The sequence below is a fragment of the Furipterus horrens genome, unplaced genomic scaffold (assembly GCF_987537825.1).
Source record: "Furipterus horrens unplaced genomic scaffold, mFurHor1.1.pri manual_scaffold_2, whole genome shotgun sequence".
NCBI lineage: Eukaryota > Metazoa > Chordata > Mammalia > Chiroptera > Furipteridae > Furipterus > Furipterus horrens.
The window spans coordinates 144,037,350-144,064,398 of NW_028327172.1; the positions used below are offsets into that span (position 1 = coordinate 144,037,350).

The following is a 27,049-nucleotide window of genomic DNA, read 5'->3' on the forward strand; positions in this document are numbered from 1 at the left end:
ACCCCCTCCCTTCTGACTGCTGTTAAGTCTGTTCTCTGTATACGTCTGTTATTTTGTTCATTAGACTCCACATATATGTGAAATCATATGGTATTTGTCTCTGATTGGCTTATTTCACTTAGCATAATACTCTCCAGGTGCATCCATGATGCTGCAAAAGGCAAGATTTCCTTCTTTTTTATGACTGAGTAGTATTCCATTATGTAAAGGCATCACAGCTTTTTTATCCACTCATCTACTGATGGACACTTGGGCTGCTTCCAAATCTTGGCTATTGCAAATAACACTGCAATGAACATAGGGTGCATATATTTTTTTCAAATTAGTGTTTCTGGTTTCTTCGGATAGTATTCTCAGAAGTGGAATCGCTGGGTCATAAAGCAGGCAACTCCATACTGTCTTCCACAGTGGCTGCACCAGTCTGGATTCCCACCAACAGTGTACAAGGGACATTTTCATTTTTATTTAATCACAATTCCTACTTCAAGATATTCCAACTTAACGGGGTGGGAAAAAAGAGTATTACAGCTGCTTAAAGTACAAGTTGAACTAATGCAAATTTCAGGAGGACTTGAAATATATTTCTGAGACCAGTAGCTAACAAAATAAATATGTGACTATTTTATACTATGTTACCAAAGATAAAACTTTTCTGAAAACTTCTTCCATATAAAAATTCAAGATGAAAACTGATCAAGCCATGTAAACAGAGAATATACATCTGCACTTTGAGAATTAGTAACATAATACATAGTGCTCATTAAAACATTCAGCTGCAAAGGAAATAGTAAAATGTAATAAAAGTAGCACCTTTAAAAATCAAGTTAGGTAAAATGAAAGTCTGCAAAACTATTCTGAACTACAAATCATGTGAAAAGGAGGTGGTAACAAAATTTTGAAGTGTAATGTTACATGTTGATGTAAATGCAAACAACACAGAGCATTTAAAGCCAAAATTACACCTATACATTATAGTAGGCAAGAGTTCCTTTTCAAGTCACATATCTAGTATTCTCTCTGAATTGGGTCAGTAAAGCAGCGTACCTTAATATAAGGGGAAAATTCTTAAAGGACTTAAGAAGTAAAACAGTACGAAAGTATATCTTTCAGTGTATCTTTCTATTACACATACAGATAGAAGCTTTGTTATAACACTTTTGCTCTTCAGTGGAATTCAGATAAAATGAGTCTGGTTTCAGACCATATCCCAAAACTTCTTACTTTAGTACCACAAAAAGATTATCATAACCTGATTTCAATAGATAATTCCATAGTATAGAGCAGCCTTTCTCAGCCAGAGTTCTCTGCATATAACATTATGAACAGACGTAATGTCATCAGTTTTTAATAAGTGAGGCAAAGTATATACTTATGTTGTTTCTAATCCTTAAGACCTTTGGATTTGAAAAGGTTGTCCCTGAATGGCTAATTCAAATAAAAATAAATTTCCTTTGTAGTATAAGTAATTTCAATGGCCTAGACATATTTCCAAAGAATACTTCCCAATTCTGATATCTATAGTTAAAGTCTCACAACAGTAAATTATATCCATGTTTCCAAAAATTGTTTTTAATCAAAATGCTCTCTTATACCTTGAAGAAATAAATCTTGGGTTCAAGAAACATCAATACATTATTAAAAAGTTATTATAATTCTGTGTTTACTTTCATTTATAAATATCATAGATTATCACTGGCAGGCATATAATGTTAAATCACTAAACTTATTTCTAAATATTGATTTAAAAAACTTTGAGCATATGTTGCAAAAAATTTAGTAAAACTAAAAAAGAAAAAACAAAAGGTTTTTTAAGGTATTATAAAATACCAATTATTTTCTTAATTATTAATCACCTACCCAGGAGTTGATAAATGCTTGCATAGTTCTTTTAGAAAATGGACCTGGCACAATGTGAAGACAAATATTGACAAAAACCATGTGTCTCAGCTTATATTTGAAGAAATAATACAATCTTTAATATTTCATGAAGTTGTTTATTCTTGTTAATAAAACTTGGACTCAAGTAATCCTGGTTATCCTGGAAAAAGCACCTTGTTGCAGAGGTCATCTAATCATCCTTTTCTACAATCACCTCTCCGTGAAGCACCTTTCTTCTTTGACGTAACATGTGAAAATAGAGTTGTGGAAACACTTAATTGAAAAAAAGAAAACAAAGAAAGATAAGCTATTGCTGGGAATTATTTATACTTGAAACCTCTTAAAGGTGGCAAAGTTTGAGCACAAACACATCAGATACCACTGCTCTCCCCTAATATTTAGGGCTCAGGTACAAGTACAAATGGAGGCCCACATACCATCTGCCTAAATGTTTTAATGCCATAAGCTGTGGGGGATTTTAGCAAACTTTAATACCTTGATAGATAAATCTTCCTAATGACCTGGAAGGCGACGTGTGAATTTAGAACCCTGTAACAATTTGGAACGCTGTGCCAGAACATTCCAGCCCAAGGGAAACGGCACACCTGGCCCAGTGTTCTCCAGGCTATTTATTGGCTGTCTTGTACTGCAAGAAGTCTTGTGAATACATGTGTGGATATGCAAGCCCACACCGCCCACACCTCTCACAAACAGCTGCCCTAGCCATGCCTGGACTTCAGGGCTGTGTACATTGTTGACACGGTTAACCCTCGGGAGAGCAAATGGGGGAAGAGGCGTAAGCAGTTCCAAGATGTACGTTCAGTGCCATGTGGGTAGCAAATTCCACGGTTCCCAGTTTCCAGTGTGATCTAGAAGGCATGGGACCTGTGTGAAGAGTGACCAGTGGAGCGCCAGAATAGGGCTCAGATCAGAAGCCCCTCCTGGCTGGGTATAATGGTCTGTCATATACAAACACATATATGTACATGTATTAGACCAATAAGACAAATGGTCACCTGCCCTATCCAATTTTGGAGGATTATTCTGAGGCTATTTGAATTAGTGCTTTAAATTATAGTGTATATGTTAGTGGATGTACAAATTCACATCAACTATCAACAATACAAATATAAAAACATCTCTGAAAATGATAAACAGAATAATCAAACCAATGACTTTAATAACAAGTAAGCTTTGATTATCTTGCTTAGGCAACTTCAGGTAACTTTTTCATTTTATTTATTTTATACAGGACTAGATAGTTTTTACTTAATCTCTTTTATCTTACATCTGTATAGAACTTAGCTCAAATAGAGCAAAAATACACAACAGATTTTACTTTTTTAAGTTTAGTTACTACTCATCTTGATAATAGTAATGATACAATACCTTAGGGCCTAATATATTCAGGTCAGATATACTTAAAGCTAACTGACTGATGATTGCAAATGGTTCTCTAACATTCTGAATAGTTTAGTAAAAATATCAGCTTGAGTTCAAATTCTGGTCTTGTTGAATAGCTGGGTAATTTTTAATCCATCCACTTAACCTCTCTAATCTGTAAAGTTCCCAAATAGATAATTAACAGTACTTCTTTTGAGTATTAAAATACTCAAAAAGTACTTTTAAGTAGGAAAGAATTTAGTAAGCAAAGCAAAATTAGTGATTATTGCTAATAATCAAGTCAAAAACATTCCCCTGGCTGACTGATCTTCTAGCAAATGGGCCTCTCAGGTAAATGTCAGCATGATGAACTGAGAAGCTGCTACTGGCAGAAGACACTGTCTACGTCTCCCAGGACACCTGAAAACACCCAGTCAAAAGTTACTAGTTTGCTGGTTTCAAACCATAATCTGTTGGGTTCGGGGTTTCTACACAGATGTCTCAGTGGTCATGAGGAAGAGGAGAACCCAATACCTGAACCTGTAACTATGTATAACAGACACTGAAGCCAGGTCTGGCTCTGTTCAAGGTGTGTTGCCTGTCACTGGGTGTTGAGAAAAGCAGGGGTTATAAACAGTGTTACAGGAGTCTCACTCCTTAGCCCTTCTGAACTGACTCGGGGGGAAATCTAAAGACAGTCAGGCTGAAATGCTGCAAGAGGAGGGGATTAAAAACATTACCTGACCATCAAGTCAATTTTGATTTTGGAAAGCTTAAAAATTGGAGGCCTCCAAGTGCTGGCTAAATCTTATGCTCATCCCCTTTAGATCACAATGTTTTATATTGTATCAATGTAGATTTTAGATTCTATGAACTTTTCTTATTTCCCTTTTCCCCCACTGACATCAGTCTCTAATTTTAATGAGAGGGTAACTAACCACCTTGTTTTACATTATTTCCTGCTAGTGACTACCCAAATCTGACCTAAACACATACCACTGTTAGTAATTAAATGAAGTGGATAAAGCCTCACTTTTCAACTACTGAAAGTTGATGAACATTAGTAAAGAGGCTGAATTATTCAATATATTTTAAGAAAAGTAGCTTCATTGTTTTCCGTGCATAGAGCAACACACACAAGACTAAAAAAGTACTCCTAGGTGATTTTTCCAAGTATATGCTTAATGGATAGAAATGACCATTTTCTTGAATAAAATGTTTCTATTAAGACCCATAATTCTAAATGCCTACAAATAGTTCACTGTTGCATGCTTTATCTTTTCTTTAAGAATATATCATAATAAGCTTATTTTTAAGTAATTCTGAGAAGGCAATCATTTGTGTATTAACTTACTTACCTTCTTCTCCTAACTAGGAAAGTCTTTTGACTCACTAGCTCTTCAATTATTTCAAATTAATGAAAATATGTGGGATTGAATAGAGGTTTTAGTGTATTTGCAAACTTATTTCTCTTTGCTTATTAAGCTAGCAATTATGATATCTTTCCAAAATTTTTCATAGCATATGATAAATCAAAGTACTAATAAATACATACTTACGTGGTATATATGAGGCCATGGTTATAAGAAGAAAATAATAGTAGTCGAAAGAGACATTGTATTTATTAGGAAGTCTTATTGAAAACATTCCAGTTTTCTTCACATAGGGTAAGGCAGCGTATATCGTGAGAAGTTCACCAGCAACTCCAACAGGATATAAGATGATAAAAAAATTATATCTGGAGAAAGAAAAACTTTGGGGAATTATTTTTCTAGAATAAGTATTGGATTGGGGGGGTGCTGGGTGGAGGGGAGCAAGGGGGAGAAAATTGGAACTGTTGTAACAATATAATCAATAAATAAATAAATAAATAAATATAAGAAACTTCAAAAAAAAAAAGTACTGGATTGTATATCATGGCTCTTTTGCTACTACTATGTTTGAACTTAAAAATTCTCCTTCCTTAACATATTTACAATTACCTCACATAAAAAGACTTTTTCTACCTTAATCACGTGCTTATTAATTTAATTATCATCCTTTTCTTGTAACAGTTTCCACTTTAAATGGCAAGATTGTAATAAAATGTCAATTTAAAGTACTAAAATAACTGTATACATTTTTAATGTATATGCAGTTTTTTAAAGTGTTTTAAAGTATGTAAATATTGTAAAGCATACATAAGCATTGTAAGGTATTGTGAAGGTAAATTCTCTGACACCTAGAATAACTGATTTTTTCTGCTGCAGCTAGATATGTACTGTTCAAATGCTGTGCTTTAAAAGACCAGTTATGATCCTACTTTTACATTTAAACCTAGAAATTACCAAAGTATTTCTTGAGAGGTATTTGAAAAACCCTTTGTGGCTACTAAGTAAAAGAGAATTAGTATTTCAGAAAACTGATAATACTACCTAAAGCATTAATAACAACTAAAGAATACATTGTCTAAAACTACTTTCACAACAAAACAAGACAAGTTGTTTCCTGAATTCCCACATTAAAAAAGTTTAGCTTGCTTAAAATAGAGCTGAGAAAATTCTATTCAAAATCCAAAATCACAATTTGTTCATTTAGATCGTGGCCAGTTCTCAGACACGGAGCAGGCCTGGCATCACTTAAGCCAGTTAGGGGACCGTCTCCAGGTTTCTGCTGGGGTCCAGCTGCAAGAGCCTCAAGGACCCAAAGCAATGACATTTCTCAACGAATGAAAATCATTTTTCTCCAAGTCAATCATTATACAGCAGAAAATTACAGTCAAAATTTTGGTGGAAAAATAATCCCTATTTCATTTAATCATTTTGTTGGCATCAAGAAAAAATGTGTAAAGAGAAGTCAAATTTGTCAGTATGATAGAAGCTTGGAGACAACCTAAAAATGAATGACCTTATTCCTCTATGCCAAGGATATACAAGAATAAGAGATGGTGGATAAAGACAGAATTATTTGCCAACATAGAATAACTGGTAAAGAAAGAAAATGATCCTTTTACTGTCCCTGTTTATCCCTTCCCTTCCTTCAGTCTATCTATCGCCTGCTTTCTTTGCAGGTATATCAATTTCTTATCTCAATTTAAAATCATATAACTATATTCCTTTTTAAAGTAAAACATTCAAATATTTAAGTAGTTTTTTTAAACTTTGTGACTCTGATATTTTTTGTAGTATTGTTAACAGAAAAAAGAAATCATTCCTAGAATAAATTAGTTTAAAGACTTCAAAAGATATTATTTTACTAACATGGGAATACATTATGTAATTTATTTGAATTTATTTGCATTAAAAAAAATTACATGTCACGAACAATCTAAGTTCTGATGGCAGCATTTAACTACCATTCAGAAAAAGTATAATGTTCCTTCCCAATTGTCATCTAAAATGTTTGGAAGGAAATGGATTTTTGAAACTAAAATGGAAATCAACATGAAAACATAACAATATACAATTATCTGTTTGGTGGACTTTTCTAAGAACACTTCCAACACAAACAGAATCAAATTAAATTCAAACCATCACAGTAGGCCAACTAGTTATAAATAAAAAGGCAGTTCTAAAGTGAAGCTTTATTTGAGAACAATAGCTTCAACATTTGAACATCAGTACAAATATAATTTTAAGTTATTTAAGAGTGTTGGCATGTATACACAGAGGGCTGAGATCTTTATGATTTTGACAAAATATTCACGATTATTATGAACTGACATGATGTATTATGCTGATATGTGAATTTCAAAGTGGAAAGGTTTTATAGTATCTTGTTTAACATTAAGGCAATTGACAAAGGATTTCTTAACAGCAAATTTCAACATGCAATGAATGGCAGAGCTGTGAACTTCTCCAGAAATTCAAGACATGCAATTGCATTCCAGAAGGCAGACAAAGCATTAAAGACCATTATCTCCCATAAATAAATGTTATAAATACAGCAAATTTTTTAAAAAAAGACTATTATCATGAATTAGTATTTTCAGGGCACTAGATGTCCAGAAGGTCATGCAAAATGGCACTGACAGCATTCTAGGATTAGCAGTCAGCTACCCTTCAAATCGCCAACCTTGTGAAAGGTCCAATCTCTAAAAGTAAGTTTTCAGGTACATCAGGAACAAAACTAAACACATATAAATGGTAATGCAACCTTCTTAACACAGACAATATATTTAAGCTCAAAATATAATTTAAAGTATTTTATTACATACAAAATGATAAATCACAAATGTCTAAAAAGAGCTAGAAAATATTTTAAAAGTCTAAAAAATTATATAACAACAGTTATCCTTGTGCGGGGAGATTATAAGGAATTTAAGTTTTTCTTTTTCTTCTTTTTTGGTTTACTGGTTATATATTCTCATTTACTACATGTGAGCATGCATAATATATGAATTATAAACAAGGAGTACAAGGAGTAATCACTAAAAAAAATGGTAGGTTTTTAATATATGAGGATCAAAAACAAATTGGACACTAGTTACAGATTACCTTCAAACAAGTTTGGAATATATTTATAGAAATAGCACAGTTTTTAAAAATAACAGAAATGTGGACAATGCATTATTAATAATAGCTCAAAGCAGTATTTATAACATCCAAAAACTGAAAGTGGTCTAAATTCCAGCAACAGAGAACTGGGTCAGTCACACTATGAACTAAAATGAAATATACCTGTAGTGATTTATTTTTTTAAAAAAAGAGTTCCAAGAAATAAACAAAAAGCAAGTACAATGTCATCCTATTTATGCTTTTAAAAACTCACACTGCATTCACATTTTTGTTAATAAGAAAATATCTGAATGGATAAACACCAAACATTTTCCCTCCAAGGGGAACAAAGTGGGTCAGATAAGACTACCAACAGGAGCTTTCTGCATTTATTCTACAAACTTCTGTAGTGTTTGAGCTTTTTACAGTGAAAACATACTATTTCTGTAGTGTAACAAAAACAAAATCTAAAGAAATGAAAATATTGTGGAACTCTTTTACCCTTCCTACCTGGAACAGATGTGTACGAAAGACACCCTCTTACACTGTGTGTCTCCTTGAACTTCTTACCACACAGCATTTCACATAGCTGTTAGTGATTTTATTTTTTGTCTCCTCCATTCTGAGAGGACAGAGATTCTGTTCTGTTCATGCCTGCATCTCAGATATGCAGCTGGTGCATGGCAAACTAAGTTACTGCTGCTATTGCAACCATAAGTACAACACAGAGAATAAAATGAACAGATCTATGCTGGTTCATGGTTTGTTCTCCAAAGAACAGTCTCATTTTTGTAATAATTTTGTAAAATATGAGCTGCTCAAAGAATTCAAACTTTAAAAAGAACAGAACATCTTTTGCTTTAAAAATTGTTTTAGGATAGATATATTTAGCACCTTTGAAATATAAATTTTGTCTCAATTCTAAATAATACAATTTCAAATAAGTGTGACTTTTTAAAAATGTCTGCCTCTGCTACTTAAAACATACTGAGAAAACTTGACATTGTATGTATAAGATGCTAAAACTTGTGGCTACTGGATTGAATATTAAAATAATTTAAATTGATCAGACAAAATGCCCTATTTTTAGCAGTTTAATATAATTGCAAAAATGTGTATTTTGCTTTCAAAGTAAAATAAATGATTTAGAGATTAAGGATACTAATATAATTTGTCTTACGCTGACTTCACTAAAAATATATATTAATATGACTTCTCTCTGATCATTAAGCCTTTAGAATGCAACTTATAACATTGTTAAACATGCAAAACAGCACCAGCTGGCATCACAGAGCTGAAACACAAATTTTAATTTGCTAGTGTTAGCTTAGCAACAAATTACGCATGCATAGGACTGTGAGAAACTAAACTACACAGTATCACCACCTGGCCCATTTAATGAAGTATGGCAAGTGGTTGAGAAGACTGAATGTGTAGAAGGAATAGCGAGTAATCTCTGTCACAGTCCACGCGACCAGAAAAAGCACCACACTCTCCTCATTCTGGATCTGCAGAATGACAGAGAAATCCAGTGTCGTTTAAGCTTGAAATCTTTTTCTCCATGAAGATACTTTATTCAAATCACTTGTTGTGTGTCTTTCATTATATATAATGAAATGGTAGGGTTAAACAGATGTAATACAGAAAACTAATACAGTCACCACTATATAATTCATTAACACACAATGTAAATATGTCCTTAGTACAGGAATGATCACATTTCTACTGGCTTCTCTTTCACCCTTTACTTCAGCCAATAACTCAACTATCCCAGGACAACAATACCCCCTCAAAAGAGCATGGTAACAATCTAACCCTCCAACTTTCTATTAGTCATCAAATAAGAGCCACTCTACTGTAGCAGTAAGTCTTCAAACTGTCCACTCATCTTTGGCTTTGCTATCACATATTTAATCCAGGGTCTTCTCATCTCTCATTCAGACTATTGTGACAGCCTCCTAAAAAGTATCTTCACTATTTATTCTCCCTCCTAAAAAGTATCTTCACTATTTATTCTCTTCATGGACAAAAGTTCTCTTAAAAGCAAAACAAAGAAGCAATCAAACAAAAACAAAATTGGAGGCAGCTAGTCCTGTGATTTAAAAGCCTCACTGGGGGGACAAGATAGGGGCGTAGGTAAACACAGCTCAGCTTCTTGCACAACCACAGCAAAATTACAGCTAAACTACAGAATTATCATTCAGAACCATCAGAAAATTGAGCTATATAGAAGTCTGACAACTAAGAAATTAAAGAAATCATATTCATCCAGACGAGTAGGGGGGGCGGAGATATGGAACGGGCTGGTCCCAAACATGTGGTGGTTGTAAAACAGGGCTATCTCCGGAGAGAGGGATCCCAGCTCCACACCAGACCACCCAGCCCAGAGTTCCAGTGCCACGAAGGTAAGTGCCTATAACTTCTGGCTGTAAAAACCAGTGGGGTTGGGTCAGCAGAAGAAACTGCAGAATTCTCAGGCATCTCCTCCCGGAGGACCCCATACATGGACTTACTCACTCTGGGATCCAGCACTGAGGCAGCAACTTGAAGGGCACCAATGGCATACAGGGAGGAGCCAAAGTGTCTGGCATGAAAGCAAGAGCTGGGGGAAAGTTTTCTATCAGACAGAACTGCGGATAGCAGCCATTGTTCCTTTTCTGAGCCCTCCTCAACAGAGCCACAGTGTGGCATATTGTACCTGAGCCTCCATCAAGCTGGATCACACAGTTAACTTCGCACTGATGGTACCTAACGCTCTGTCCCATCCAACTTACAGACCCACTCAAGCTGGTAATGGTGGCTTTTCCATATGAATCGCTGGGCTACATGCAGGCTTCAGACCTAAATCCACTCCAATAAGAAACAGCTGTGCTCAGCCACTGTCCCTCTCATTGAGTGGCCCCAGGCCCAGCATTAGCAGCAGCCATCTGCAAATTGCTTTACAGCATACACCAAAGGGCCCCAGACAGAAGACGGGTGGTGGCTGACCTTAGCCTGTAGCACCCAGGAAACCCCAGAGCCTGTGCACCTAGTGGACAGTTACAGACCACGCCAAAGCACCACCACTCAAAAACCTCCACAAGCCATGGCAGGAGGTAGTTGCTGGCCAGAGGTCACAGCCAGTCCTACCAGCTGTCTGGCCTGAGTAAATCCCTTCCATTGATCTTCTGCCAGCAATCAAGACTCAATTACAAGAGGAGGGTGTACTCAGTTCACACGGAGAGCACACCTCGAGCACCCAGCTTGGGGGATGGGGAGACTGTGCTACTGGACCCTATAGGACACCTACTATATTATACCATGCTACCAAGACTCAGAGACAAAGAAGCTCTACCTAATACATAGAAACAAACACAAGGAAGCTGCCAAAACGAGGAGACAAAGAAATATGACTCAAATGAAAGAACAGAACAAAACTCCAGAAAAAGAACTAAACAAAATAGAGATAAGCAATCTATCAGATGCAGAGTTTAAAACAGTGGTTATAAGGATGGTCAAGGAACTCAGTGGGTACTTCAACCACACAGAAGGATCCAATCAGAAATAAAGGAGACACTACCTAAAATAAAGAACGATTTACAGAAAATCAACAGCAGAGTGGATGAAACTGAGAATAAAATCAATGATTTGGAACATAAGGAAGAAAAAGACATCCAATCAGTACAGCACGAAGAAAAAAAGAATCCAAGAAAGTTGAGGGTAGTGTAAGAAGCTTCTGGGACAACTTCAAGCATCCCAACATTTGCATTATGGGGTGCCAAAAGGAGAAGAGAAAGAACAAGAAATTGGAAACTTGGTTTAAAAAAATAATAAAAGAAACTTCCCTAATTTGGTAAAGGATATAGACATCCAAGTCTAGGAAACACAGAGTCCCAAACAAGATGGATGCAAAGAGATCCACTCCAAGATACACCAAAATTAAAATGCCAAAGGTTAAACATAAAGAGAGAATCTTAAATGCAGCTGATTTCTCAAAAGAAGCTTTGCTGGCTAGAAGGGATTGGCAAGAAATATTCAAAGTGATGAAAAGCAAGTACCTATAACCAAGATTACTCTATCTAGCAAAACTATCACTTAAGATTGAAGGGCAGATAAAGTGCTCCCCAGACAAGGTAAAGCTAAAGGAGTTCATCATCACCAAGCCATTATTATATGAAATGTTAAAGGGACTTATTTAAGAAAAAGAAGAAAACCAAAACTATGGACATTAAATTGGCAATAAATAAATATAAATAATTGAACCTAAAAAACAAACTAAGCAAACAAGCAGAACAGAAACGGAATCATAGATATGGAGGACACTGGGATGGTGGCTAGTTGGGAGATGGGTTCGGGGAAATGGGGGAAAAAGTATAGGGATTAAGAAGTACAAATTGGTAGGCACAGAATAGGCAGGGGGATGTTAAGAGCAAGTATAGGAAATGGAGTTGCCAAAGAACTGATATGCATGACCCACGGACATGAACAATGGTGTGGGGATTGCCTGATGAAGTGGGGGGGGGGGTTGCCGGGTGGAAGGCAGCAAAGGGGGGAAATTCGGGACAACTATAATAGCATAATCAATAAAATTAAAATTAAAAACTTAAAATAAAAGCCTCACTGGTACCCTGTTGCTTAACAAGAGGAAAGGCTACAATCCTACCACCTAAGCATGAAGTTAAAGGTTCAAAATCTCTCCAACTTCATCTGCAGAAACTTGACCCACCCCCATCTTGACCCCCCCAGCTCTGCATCTCCAACAGAATATGCTCTGAACGTTTGTGCTATTCCCTCTAACTAGAATGCTACTCCCATAGAAAATCCTTTCTCATCCCATCTTTTAAGATTCAGCTAAAACATTATACCCTTTGAAACTTTTCCAAATCCCTCCTCTCACGCTGAGCAGTTATTTGCTCACCTTCCTTATTCTCACAGTATTTTGTTCATATCTGTATTACAATACTTGCTAATTTTGTACTAAAATTATCCTGCCTGACTCTTGTATATCAGTCAGTGTTTGGCTTAGACATTCTTTTCTCAGGGAGACTTTCTTCACTCCCTAGCTCAGACTAAGTCCCCAAGTATACTGCCGTACCTGCTGGTCTGTTGTTTCAAAGCACTAACATTAAAATAAGGAAATAATTATTTGTTCAACAACTTGTTTAGTATCTCTCCCAATTATAGTGTCTCCATGAGATGGGAACTACATTTGTATTACTAATAGCCAGATACACAGCACAGTGTCAAACACAGAGCAGGTGCATAATTAGTATTTGCTGATTGATTCAACATCTGTATGACTGCCCCTCATTCTACAACAGCCAGTACACATAATGGCTGATTGCCTTATTCACTTTATAAATCCAGAAATTAACACAGGGCCAGGTGTATAGAATATACTCAATAAATGTTGGTTGAATTAATTAAAGAGTGGTAAAAAGGTGCCAGTGGAAGCTACTATTGGATAAAATTAAATAGTAATATTAAGACAGAAATCCTCTGAAGGACAAAAAAAAAAGCAAGCAGGTGGATCTTTTTTCACTTGGGGTCTAGTCACCTTTTAGCTTTTTTTTTTTTTTTCTTTCTATGTTTTAACTTAATTTTCATTGTTGACAATATTACAGATGTCCCCTTTCTCCACCCCACTGCTTTGCCCACCTCTGCTCAGCCCCCACCCCTTCCCTCTGGCCATCACCACACGTGGTCTGTGTCTATGGGTTATGCATACATGTTCTCTGGCTAATCCCTTCACCATCTTTCATCCAGTCCCTCCCAACCCCTCGCCTCTGACAGCTGTCAGTGTGTCCCATGTGCCCATGCCTGTTTCTGTTTTGTATATCAGTTTATTTTGTTCATTAGACTCCATATAGCTTGTGGAGATCATAGCTTGCTTTTAAAATTCCTTTCTTCTGTTAATGTTGCCACCCTGTCTTTTCTTTTTCCCTCCTCAGTCTTCAGACTACAGTCCTGGTCCGGCTGCGATATTCATTCACTGTTCAGAATAGTCTCTCTTTTATTCTGTAAATGTTGGACTTTTGCTCTTAAATTACATGGCAATCTGAATTAAAAGTCTGGCTCTCTATGTGGCATGCACAGATTGCTATCTATATGGCAGTCATTGGTTAGGGTCCAGGTGGATTCAGTAAGTCAACTGAAAGATAGTAGTCAAGAGAGCTGAAGTGTAGAGCAATAAAAGGGCAGTATCAGCAATCTGTCCCCACAAAGACAGCAGGCCAGTGAGTCTTGCAGGTTAAGTAATCATCCCAAGCAGAATAGATGAGAAAGGCATCTGAGGAATGGAAAGGAGACTAGAGATCTGTCCTCAAGTAGACAGCAGACTCCAGGGGCTGTCAAGAAGGTCAGAAGGGCCCATCTGGAAAATGTTTCTGTCATGGGTTTAAAAGCCCCAATGTCTTGACATAGCAAGCATGTATTTGTTTGCCTAAAAGGGTTTAAGCCATTAACTAGATTCAGGTCAGTCTCCTGTCATGCCTCAATCAATAATGTGCTTATTTTTCCCTAAGTTCCTTAACGCTTCTAACTTTTAGTCTTTGCCATTTGTTCAAACCTCCAGAGCTACACTCAGTTTTCATGTCTGTTGCTACAACACTCAATGCTAAATAAGGAAAAATAAACTGTTTATACTGACAATTTCAATTACATAAACAAAAACAATACTTATAACTTCAGTAGAAAATAAAATTTTCAGTTAACCATTTGATACAGAATATTAATTTTAAAAATTGGAAAACACCAGAAGAGACTATATTATGAATATAAAATACCAGTAATTGGCTTTGCTTGTGTTTCAAAGTTACTGTGCTAGTTCACTGAGCCAACGGTCCAAACCCAACCCTTTTTTGTCCAATGGTTCTGCTTCCTGACATATACCAGGGCTAATACTTTAGATTCCTATTAATACAAAAGCTGTCCTGTAGGTCAAGTAGAGAACGCGTTCGTGCCACTTACTGGTTTTATACTGTGAGTAATGAGCCACACCATAAAGATTCGGGAACTCACTTGGACCCCAGTCACAAGCACAGAAGTAGGTACAATTCCTGAACGAGAGAAACAAGTCAACCATTGTCTTCAAGGCAATTCATGCCCAAAATAAAAATTAAATTAAAAACTCACCAATTAAACAGTGGACTACCTATAAGCAAATAAAAAAAAAAAAAAATCACAAGTCAGTAGCATAGAACATAAAATAAATCCCTGTTAACTTTGGTTTTAAATTAATCTGTAGGAGGTATGTAATCAGCAAAATTGCTTTTGCTCAACAAATATATTTTCAAATAAATATTACAATGACAGAAAAAAGCATCATTGAAAACTTACCTCAAGCAAGGCAAATGTCTGGAAAAATTTAAGTGTCTTCTGAATAGTTTTATATAAACCTTTGTGTGTTCCTTTTTCCATATAAAAGCGTACCATGGCAATAGCTAGAACCAACCACCTAGAGAAAATAGAAGTATTTTATAACATTCTACCAAAGTGAATACCACTAATCTTCCTAAAAAGAATGTCATAATTTATATAGTAATAACATGCATGTTTTATTATGTTCTCAGTTCATTATTCCATTTTTTAAAACCTCAGGAAGAAATGACAGGTATTATTTTACATCGATTCTTCAAGAGGATAAACAGAACATTTGAGACCAACTACATACAAATATCAATGTCCAGTGTTTCTTTGGTTTCAGCATATAAACAGACAGACTGAAGAAATCAGGTTTATTACCAAAAAATGAAGTTATTATAAAGCATTTAATAATTATATAGTGATTTCTTAAGATGAAAAGCTGTGTGTGTGTAAATAGGTACTTTATACAAATACACAGTATATAACTATATGTAATTATAAGTAAATCTTTAATAAGAATTAATATTTTTTAAATTTTCACTAAATAACAATTGCTGTGCCACAAAAGGGACACATACAGAAGGTCAGGCATGGGTCCTAATCCATAGAGTTAATTTTTTAAAAAAGAAAGAATACCTATGTCCTCCCTTTTCAACTTATATTTGCACATCAAATACAGATGCTATACTATGAATTCATAGCACTTAAAATACATACTACATCTGAGAAGACCAGCTTTTTCACCCTCCTAGTGTCAGTGAAGAGAGATCATCTTTTTTTCTGGTTTCCTTCACAGTTACAAAAACACAAATAAAATTTTAAAAGATCCACTATCTGTAACTTTTTTAAACCTTTAATGATATAACCATGGAAATTAGTAGCTACCTCAGGCTTTTAAATCCATGGTCTCCAAAATGCCTAGTTAAATGGGTTTATGAATAATTTTTAAAAATTATTTTAAAAAGTAAAACAAAAAACAATCATCAGATTTGTTTGGAACCACAAAAGATCTCAAAGAGCCAAAGCAATCCTGTGAAGAAAGAACACAGACAGAGGTATCACACTCCCTGACTTCAAATCATACTGCAAAGCAACGATAATCAAAACAGCACTGTATTAGCAGAAAAACAGACACACAAACCAGTGGGACAGAATTGAGAGCCCAGAAATAAACCCACATGTTTATGGGCAAATTAATTTTTATAAAGGAGCCAAAAACATACAATAGAGAAGAGAAAGTTTCTTCAATAAATGGTGCTAGGAAAATTGGAAAGCCACATGCAAAAGAATAAAACTAGATTAGTTTGTTCTCATGTATAAAAATTATTTAAAAATGGATCAAAGACCTAAATATAAGATCTGAAACAATGAATTATATAGAAGAACACATAGGTACTAAATTTATGGACCTTGGACTTAGAGAAGATTTTATGAATTTGACCCCAAAGGCCAGGGAATTGAAGGCAAAAATAAAGAAATGGGATTATATGAGACTGAAAAGCTTCTGCACAGCAAAAGAAACCACCACCAACAATAACAAAAAAAAGGGTAGGGGGCAACCAACCAAATGGGAGATGATATTTGCAAACTAGGCAGCGGACCTGAACAGACACTTCTCCCAAGCAGACATACAGATGACCAACAGATATATGAAAAGATGCTCAATTTAACTAGCTATTAGAGAAATACAAATGAAAACTACAATGAGATACCACCTCACACCTGTTAGAATGGCTGTTATCAACAAGACAAGTTAATAACAAGTGCTGGAAAGGTTGTGAAGAAAAAGAAACCCTCATTCACTTCTGGTGGGAATGTAAACTGGTACAACCACTATGGAAAACAGTATGGACGTTCCTCAAGAAACTAACAATAGTGTTACCATATGAGCCAGCAAACCCTCCTCTAGGCATCTACTCAAATTTGAAAACAATTATTCACAAAGATATGCACATCCCTATGTTTACTGAAGCATTATTCACAGCTGCCAAGACATGGAAACAACCAAAGTGTCCTTCACTAGATGACTGGATAAAGATGCGGTACATATACAATGGAATACTACTCAGCCATAAGAAAAGATGAAATACTGCCATTTGTAACAACATGGATGGACCCTGAGAATATCATGCTAAGCAAAATAATGATTTCACTCATGTGGGATATAAAACAAAGCAACAAATGAATAAACAAGAAAAACAAACAAAAATACACAGACACAGACAACAGTAAGGTGGTTATCAGAGGAAAGTGGGGGATGAGAGGTAGCAAAGGGTAAAAGGGGTCAAATATATAGGGACAGAAGAAAACTTGATTTTCGGTGTTGAACACACAATGCAATATACAGATGATGTGTTAGAGAATTGTATAATGTCGCCCCAATAAACTTAATCAAAAGAAAAAAAACTATTATACAGTTTTTAACTTTTTAATTAAAAAACAGTCATAAATGGACAAATGGCTTTAAGATTCCTACAGATACACTACTGATTGAATAAGATGAAAATGCAAGCTCAACAGAACAATAAGAAAATGGCAGAATGACTTTTTTACTCTTGGAACTTTTATTCCACCTCCGCACATAATGGGGGGAAAGCCAGGACTTTCTCATGAGACAAAACAAGAAGTCAAATGAATGCCTGAAACTATCACAAAGACCTTTGAAATGTGGAAATATGAATGATAATAACAACAATAACAAGTACACAGTCAGAGAGCTTTCACAGTTCTACACACTGTTCTAAATACATACTTAACATATTACTATTTCATCCTCAAGCAACTCTATGAGAAAGCAACTACTATTATCCTATTTTACTGCTGTGGAAATACACAGAAGGGTCATGTAACCATTCAGCTGAGACCTAAACCCACCCCTGAGCTCAGAGTCTATATTCTTGAGCCACTATGCTGTGCTGGTCTGGTTCTAAGTATTATATATACTGTGCCTTGAGATATTTGCTAATCATAGTAATTCATGTAAATTTAAAAAGTTATATGGAGAGTTATACTCAAATATAAGTGATAGTAGTGTCCTATCAAAAAAGTTTGAAGGCCACTGTTTTATATGAGACTATCACCACACAGAGAAATAATGTGACTTATCCTAAATCTTAGAGTAAGTTATGGTTGATTCTGAAATACAACCCTTGAGTGTCCAAACCCCAGTGCTGTTCCCTTTCCACGGGAACTCAACTGATGGTGTCCCCTCCAGATGAGAGCCAACACTGAATTCTGTGCTAGGCCAGTCTGACACCACTGATCTGGATAATGTTTCAGGTACCTTCCAGGTTCAAAATGTTTTTTCATTAACTCCTCAATTCCAAAACCCTATACTACTTCTAATAAGAAAACAAAAAAATTAGTAAGATGTTTTAATTCATATTTTCCATACACTTGTCTTTTTATAGGCAAATCTAAAATCAGATTTTTAAAGATCAATTTGAGATGTAGTTATTAACCTACCAAAGAATTCATCAAAGGATTCATTTGTTTTCTATGTTTTTAAATAGCATGATATAAAACTCCATGCATTGTTAACGTAACAAATTTTACTGTTGCTCCATAGATGGCAGTATTGTACCAACTGGTATAGTTTTATGATAATACTAAACACTAACCTGTTTAAAATAAAGGATATAAAAACCACCGAACCATCTATGCTAACCTGTCACCTGTTTTTCAGTATATATGGCCAGAAACACACCTGAACTAGTAAGTGTTACCTCTCAAGTCCCACCATAACAAAGTCTTCCTAAGAGCCCTATGTTTACCTAACTTTAGACTTCCTACATACAAAAGCAATTCCAAAAACAATTAGAACTTTTGCATTTAGAATTCTTTTCTGAAAAGTTCTACATATTTTAAAGTAAACCAGAGCTACTGATCACCCAAATATGAATCCAAAAGACACAGTCTTTGATTAAATGCTCTCTGGGGAAAATAAAAACACGTGTTCTATTTGTAGAAGTTTCCTTGCTTGCTTGCTTAATTCATTTGTTTATTCATTCACCTTTAGGTTCAATATTTATTTCTAAGCCAGGTAGTATGCTAGATGCCGGGAAATTAGAGGTAGACAGGACAGTACTTACTTCAAGGAACTAAATTAGTAAGTGGAGATAACAGAACAATGCGTAACAGGAGATATTTGCCATCACTTGCTAAACACAGAGCTTTCTCCTCTTGCCAGTATGGCTATAATGACCCTGAAAAACCCTATAGAGGAGCTTTCCTCTAGCTGTCTTCTCATGCCTCTTTTTCTCCTGAGATGTCTTGGAGACCACCTGCTCCATGAAGAACTTGGTTATCTATATCTCCTTTAAAAAAAAAATGTCAACACTGCTTTTTTATTACCAACCATTTCAAACACAAAGATACAGAGAATGGTATACTGTGCCTATTGCCTACCTTCAACCTTGTTTTATCTAAACCTCTATTCACTTCTCTCTCCACTGTCCCCTCCCCTCATTATTTTGAATCAAATCATACATCCTATAATTCATAAATGCTTAATTATGCACCTCTAAAAGCATTATTTTAATAAGCAACCATAATACCACTATCCCACTTTTAAAAATTGACAATAACTTCTTGATTCACGAAACAGGATACAAATTTCCTCAACTGTCTCATAACTTTTTTTACATCATGATTGAAATAAAAATTGTACACTGTAATTAGTTGCTGAGTCTTTTAGGTCTTTTTTATTCTACAGGTTTCCCCTCACACTCTCCATTTGCTTTCTCTTATAATTTTCTGTTGAAGGCACTGAGTGGTTTGTCCTGCAGTTACCCTCAGTCTTGACTGTGCTAATCAAATACTCACATGTCATAATTATGTTCTTCTGCCCCCTATAATGCCTGTAAATTGATAGCTCTACAGGCTTGATCATATATGTAAACATTCTGGATACTTTATAGGCTGTACTCTGATAGGAGTACATAATTTCTGGCTGCCCCTCTTGTCTGTGATGTTGCCCATCATTGATAATTATTGTCCATACCCATTATTTAAGCAGTTATTAAAAAATTATATTATAATTTTATCATTTCTTCTTTATATTGTACCTCCTTTAAAGTAACCATTTGGAGGTTCGTACCACGCTCATACCATCTGCACTTTCATGTACTGTTCACTGACACCTTTAAACCTCCTTTCCTAGACTACACTGAAACTTTCTAGCAGCCAATGAGTGTTTTAACTTATTGCACATAACACACTCATGTCAATCATGTTAAGACTAAAAGATTAATGAAAGAAAAAGAAAAAATAATCTGGACTTGATTAAGACCATCTGCTCTTTGAGAGACAGTGAAGAGAATGAAAAGCCAAGCCACAACTTGGACAAATCACATAACCTGATAAAGGACTTGTATCCACATTATACAAAGTACTCTCAAACTTAACAGAAAATGAAACAATCCCATAAAATATGGGCACAAGATATGAACAGACACTATACCAAAAAAGATAAACAACTGGTAAGTAACCACATTAAAAGATGTTCAGTGTCTTTAGTTCCTAGGGAAATGGAAATTAAAATCACAATGAGCCCTGCATGGTGTGGCTCAATGGATTGGGAACCGGCCTGTGAACTGAAAAGTCACCAGTTCAATTCCCAGTCAGGGCACATGCCTGGGTTGGGGGCCAGGTCCCTGGCAACCTGAGGGAGGCAACCAATTGATGTTTCTCTTGCACATCAATGTTTATCTCCCTCTCTTTCTCCCTCCCTTCCCCTCTAAAAATAAAGTCTTTTAAAAACAGAAATATTTTTAAAAATTAAAATTAAAACAAAATCACAATGAGATAACATACCTATTAGAATATGAGGTTATGGAGCAACTGGAACTCTCATTGATTAATTGCAGTATTGGAAAATGGTACAACCACTTCGGAAAAGTTTAGCAGTTTCTTAAGAAATCAAGACTGTGACTACCATATGACCCAGCCACTTCACTCGTAGGTATTTACCCAAGAAAAATAAAAGCATGTGTCCATATAAAACTCTGTACATGAATGTTCATAGTTTTATTTGTCATAGCCCAAAACAAGAAAGAACTCAAATGTCCATCAACAGTTGAACGGATAAACAAGTTGTGGCAGACCCATGCCTGGATATGTCCTCTTCAGGAATAAAATATATATACTTAACATTTTGGGAAACATGTATAGGGTGGGGCGAAAGTAGCTTTACAATTATGAGTATAGAAAACAGTTCATTATTTTTTTATTGATTTGAGAGAGAGAGGGAAAAGGTGAGAGGAATGGAGAAAGAAACACTGCCTGTTGTTCCAACTATTCATTAACCAATGTGCCCTGTATGTGCCCTAACCAGGGATTGAACCCACAATCTTGGCATATTGGGATGACATTCTAACTATATGGGCTAGCTGGCCAGGGTCAGAGTTTATTCTTGTATTATTATTTATTAATTATTGAATTATTTTCAATACAAACAACTGTAAACCTACTTTTGCCCCACCCTGTCTCCCTGAACCTTAGGTTCAGTGCTCTAATTAACTCACACTATGTATACTGTGAAACTATCTTAAATAGTTGCTCTTTCTGCAAGACATGCATTTTTAAATTAACCACTGTGAATATGAATTATCATTTTTAAACATCCACTGTGCGTCAGGCAACCTGCTGAACACTTTATGTACATGATCTGTTTATTCCTTGTAATAATCTAGCAAAGCTGTGTTGTTCCAATTTTACAGATAAGAAAACTCAGGGTCACAGAGGTTAAATAACTTATCTGAGGTTACCCAGCTAAAAAAGGAGTGAAACATAACTTTTAATCAACACCTTCCAGTATTGTTTACAAATTAAATCCAAACATGTTAGCAAGGCATTTAAAGCATTTGCCATGACTCAGGCTATCCATCCATTCCCATCTCTATACTTCAGCCTATCTGTTGTTGCCTCATCAGGAGGGCCAGCGATGTCCACTTCTGTACCCTAGCTCATGCTGTTCCCCTATGAGGCCTCTTAAATCCTACTCATCATTCAAAGCTCAGCTGAAATACTATGGTCCCCCTCACAAAGCTTTCTCCGTACCTGTCTGACCTGACATCTCTGTAGAGACTTATTTCATATGTCTATTATTGCCATATATAAATGCTCCAGGTTACACTTCTTCCAAGGCAGGGCCTAAAATATTTATCTTATGCCACTTACTTAACCTAGGACAATGCACTTAACAGCCTCAATAGTTTTTGTTGAAAAGTTGGGGGAACAAAAGCTCTGGCCAGGTAGTTCAATTGGTTAGAGCACTGTCCCAATATGCCAAGGTTGCAGGTTAATCCCTGGCCAGGGCACATACATGAAGCAACCAATGAATGCGTAAGTGGAACAACAAATCGATTTCTCTCTCTCTCTCTCTCTCATTCCCTTTCTCCCTCTAAAATCAATTTTTTAAAAAAAGTACCATAAGAATCCTTTAAATGTATAATTCCACTTCTGAGAAATCATCCTAAACAACTAATTCAACATAAACAAAAGCAAAATGTCATTAGTGCATGATTTAATGTTATACATTAATTCTATATACTCTTATGTTAACCATGAAAGTTTATTTATAAAAATTACAGATATTTGACAAAATAATAAGTGAAACCAGAATATACAACAGAGCAGATACTATAACTACTATGGTCTATAATATGCATTGATTCACAATGAATATTTCTGAGTGTTTCACAGAGCTTACACTCTAATAGGGATGACTGACAATAAGCAACAAGACAAACTAATAAAATAGAATGTACAGTGACATATCAATAAGTGGGATGCAGAAAAGCAGGCAAGGGCAATAAGGAGTGTTTGGGTAGGGCTGTTATTTGAATAAAGAGAATGGAGGTTTGAATAAAAACCTGAAGGAGGTTAGATACTTATACACAAAAAAAGTAGAAAAAATTAAAGGTCGTGCTAAGCTTAGAGAATTAAGCAAGTTCTCTTTTATATTTATATAAAAATTTATTTCTTAAATATTATCTTATTGTTTTCTAAACTACTAAGACCCTCAGCTAACTCTCTGCTATCTACCCCATTAAAGTATAGACCTTGGTGTCCCATTTCCAACACAGCTTCTCCAACCTTATTTGCTACTATTTGCCAACCTTCCAATTAAATCAAGATATCTCATGTATATTTCCAGAATTTATCTTACTTGAAATGTCTAACCTCTGCATGTGCAAATCCTATTCCTTCTTCAAATTTCAATGCCCCTAGCAAATCTCCAAAGAGTTAGTTACCTAGACTGTTCAATTTCTGTTATCCTTGCCTTTAAACAAAGATGAAAGTGACAAGAGACCTTCTCACTACAGGCAGGGAAACAGACAAGTTTCTGACAAGCAGTAATATGCTGGGGCTGGTAGTTAAGGAGAGGAATGAAATGTGGAAACAAAAGGAGAGAGCATTTAATTCTGTTCCAGGTCGGGTAAGAGACCTAGAAAACTTCAAAGAAAGTGGATTGGTTAGAAGCCATGAAAGGTATATGGAGAATATTATGCAGAGTGAACAGTCTGAGTAAAGATGAAGAGAGCCATGAAAATTAATATGCATGGTGCTCTGAGGGCATCATGTGTTAGGGGGGATTTCAAATGCAATAAAACTGGGATTCGGAAGCATATTGCAAAGGGCTTTGAATGACAGACAGCCTGAATCCCAATTATGGTGAAGGTAATGGTGAGCCAACGAAGGCTTTAAACTGGAGTTATGCACTGACTTTCATATTTTAAAAGGTAACTTATGCTTCTAAAGAAAGGCTGGACTGAAAAGATAAGGTACAGCAAATCAGTTAATAAATAGCAGGTGTCCCAAAAATGTTTATTAACTGGATGAGACTACCACAATGAAGAGAGAATTCTTTCAGCCCCCACTATATCTATGACTTTAACTGTTCTCCAGTTGCTTTGAATATATTAGTTTTCCACTTTCAAGACCATAAAATTTAGTAAAGCAGAAAGGTGAAGAAGAAACATGGCTCTGGAATCAGACTGTCTAAGCTGAAGACCAAGCCTGACAATTGCTGGTTGTGTGATCTTGAGCAAGTTACCCAACTTCTTTGTGCCTCAGTTTCCTAATCTATCAAATATAATATCATGTACCCCCTCACAGGATTGTAGAGGACTAAAAATGAGTTGGTACCCACACAGTGCCTGACACACAGTAATCCTCAATAAATATTATGTTTCTTAGCAACTGTGTTTGATATTCAGGATTGTACACTAAACTCGGTACTGTGTCAAATCATTTATTAAATTTTTGCCAATCACATTTCTCTAAACTTTCTATAAAAGCTTCTTAAATGTTCCCCACATTTATATAGGTTAATTTCAGACCATTTCGAAAATCACTTCTTTTTAAAGGCAATGCCATTTAGATACAGAAGAGCATGTAATTAACAGCTTTTGAAAAGCATTGGACACACAAGTCACTTTGACAGCTCTTTGAAGAGCGATAGTCATTATGTAACCTTAACGTGTAACTCAAAGCCAGAAGTAAAAGTATAGGGTATCAGTAATGGAGCAGGGGGCTATGAAGATACAGGACAGGAGTCACACGCTCCAATAAGGCATTTTTTAAAAAAATTTACATCGTCCCAAGTAAGAAGCTCTCCGGAGTACTATGGCTTAAAAAATCGTGGTGACGTTAACAGTTAAGAAAACTCTGCCCAACAATTTGCAACACGAGGAAATGCACGCTAGGGGCCGGCGGCCGGAAAAGCAGGTTGGGACACCGACGGGACAGCTCCGGGGTGGCTGGACCCAGGCGTTTCTTCAACTGCAGGAGCAGCGGCAGCGCGCCGGACGGTCGGGCCCAAGCGGCCTCCCCCTGGGTCGGCCCCGCATTCCTGCCCGGGTCTATACTTAACCTCCGGCCCGCGCCCCGCGGCCGCCGCGCCACGCAGTGCACCGTATTAGGCAATGCCGGGTGAACAGGGCCCGATCCCCCGCCCCGCTCCATTCAACTTGCCGGCAGCGGCAGCAACGCCCGCGCCCCTCCCCCACGGCCTCTGCCGTGTCCTGTGCGCCGTGACCACCCTGCCTCGCGGCCCCGCACTCACCTCCGGGGGCCCCACCCGCTCGTCCCACTCCGAGCCCGGAGCCCCCTACCCCCCAGAGAGCGCTCCGGGTGCGGAGTATCGGGGAACAGCAGCGCGGGGAGGGCCTAAGGGAGAGCAGGGACCTGTGGGGCGCACGTACCCCGCGGTCATGGCAATGTTGTAGAAGGTGAGCCAGGCGGTGGCCGCCCAGCCCAGGCGCCTTCTCTTGCTGGGGGCTTCCCTCTCCTCGCCGGCCTCCGAGGCGCCGCCGTTGGTGCTGTCCTCCTCGCTGGACGCCATGGTGGCCGTGCAGTCGGGGTGGGTGGCCGAGAGGGGAAGGGGAGTGGGCGGGGGCCCTGCAGAGCGCGCAGCTGAAGCGCCGCTGTCCGCAGCCGCCGCCTCAGTCAGGCGCCCCATGTGCCGCGGCGCACAGGGGGCTCGGCGCCGCCAGCCAGGCGGCTCGCGGGGGGAGGAGCAGGCGCCCCCGGCCGCCGCTCCGCGCGCCCCGCGCGCCCCGCCCCCGGCCCGGGAGCGCGCGCGAGGCGGAGACCCGGCCACCAGCCCGGAGTGCGGGAGCTCCGAGCTCCGCGAGTCCCTGGGTACTATTTCGAAACTCCCATGCAAAATCTGTTCACCGAGCTGACTGAGGGGATCCTCGTCTCAGACGGATGCCCCGAACGCCGTGTGCCCTGGCGACATACCCTCGGGACAGAGAGAACTCACCTGGGTTTAGAGTGGTCCTGCCCCACCCGGCTTGTCATAAAGTTGTTTCTGGATGCGGAGCTAGTTACTGAGATCTTACTGCCAAAGACTCATTCTTAAGAGCGTTTGGAGAAGAAGAGTCCACTTCGCCCCGTTTCATTTGTACTTGCCTGTGGGGCATGGATGGCGGGAATACAATAGGAGTGGCTCACTTTGTGGATCCCATGGCGCCAGGTGTTCTAGGGGCATAATTTCAGTGCAGCGCAGAATGGTAGGTGTTAGAGGGAACCTGGAGGAAAGAGGACATGGCAAGATGCCAAATGAGAAAAGTTTGAATAAATATAAGAAATGCACAGATGTAGGGCTCAAAAGAACCCTTTCCCACAGGAAAGATAGTGTCCCACTGCTCTCCACTCTTTCTCTTTCCTTCCTTCCCCCTCCCCCACCCTCCGCCCCGCATTTTCCTCCAAATACCTAGGCTTTCTTCTAATAGCTCTTCCCTATTTGCCTTTAAAGAACACAGTTAAGAAGGTAGGCTCTGGAGTCAGAGTACTGAAATTCAAACTGCAAATTTCTGGCTCCACCAGTTATTAGCTGTGTGAATGAGGGCAATTAATTATACCCCTATATGCCTCAATTTCCTCAATGGGAAGACTTTAAAAACCCACATCGTGAGATTATTGTGAGATTTAAGTGAAAGGATCCGTGTAAACCACTTACAGGCCTGAAACACTTTGAGTCACCCTAAAGTAGCGTGTTAGCACTTTTCTGGCGATTCCAGAATTCCGTTGATCCAGCTTAAGAATTTCTGCACAGGCCAACAGAAGCGTTCAGCTTGTTAGGCCTTACACCTGGAACTTGAGCCTGGCCCCAGTCAGGGGATGACCACGTGAGGACTACAGAGACCTAGGTCTGAAACCTTCTAAGGATATGGGTCATCCCCCTGTGGAGGAGAGTGTGGGAGAGGGCACCAAAGCAGAGAACACAGAACCTGACCCACATGGTCGCGATCCAGGCTCTTGGCCCATCGTCCAGGCGGCACTACCAGCCTGCTCCAAGTAATTTAGTTAATTTTGAAGACGGCATTGCAATAGGGGAAGGTAGGGTGCGGGATAGGGAGTTTGAGGTATGCCTGGGGAAGAAACAATGGCTCAAAATTGTTCAAATTTGATGAACACTATGAACAACTATTTTTAAAACACATTTAAATTGGAAAGGA

At 37.6% G+C, this 27,049-nt stretch overlaps 1 protein-coding gene across 1 annotated transcript; it reads right to left on the reverse strand.

Moving 5' to 3' along the window:
- Positions 1–1,973: 1,973 nt before the first annotated feature.
- On the reverse strand, positions 1,974–25,609 carry HACD1 (3-hydroxyacyl-CoA dehydratase 1). Its single transcript, XM_090268023.1, has 7 exons — positions 25,289–25,609; positions 15,054–15,171; positions 14,850–14,868; positions 14,685–14,773; positions 9,123–9,244; positions 4,821–4,999; positions 1,974–2,151 (listed from the first exon to the last, which is right to left on the reverse strand). The coding sequence occupies exons 1-7, from the start codon at positions 25,543–25,545 to the stop codon at positions 2,069–2,071; spliced, it is 867 nt and encodes a 288-aa protein (XP_090124149.1). The 5' UTR covers positions 25,546–25,609; the 3' UTR covers positions 1,974–2,068.
- Between the last annotated feature and the right edge of the window lie 1,440 nt (positions 25,610–27,049).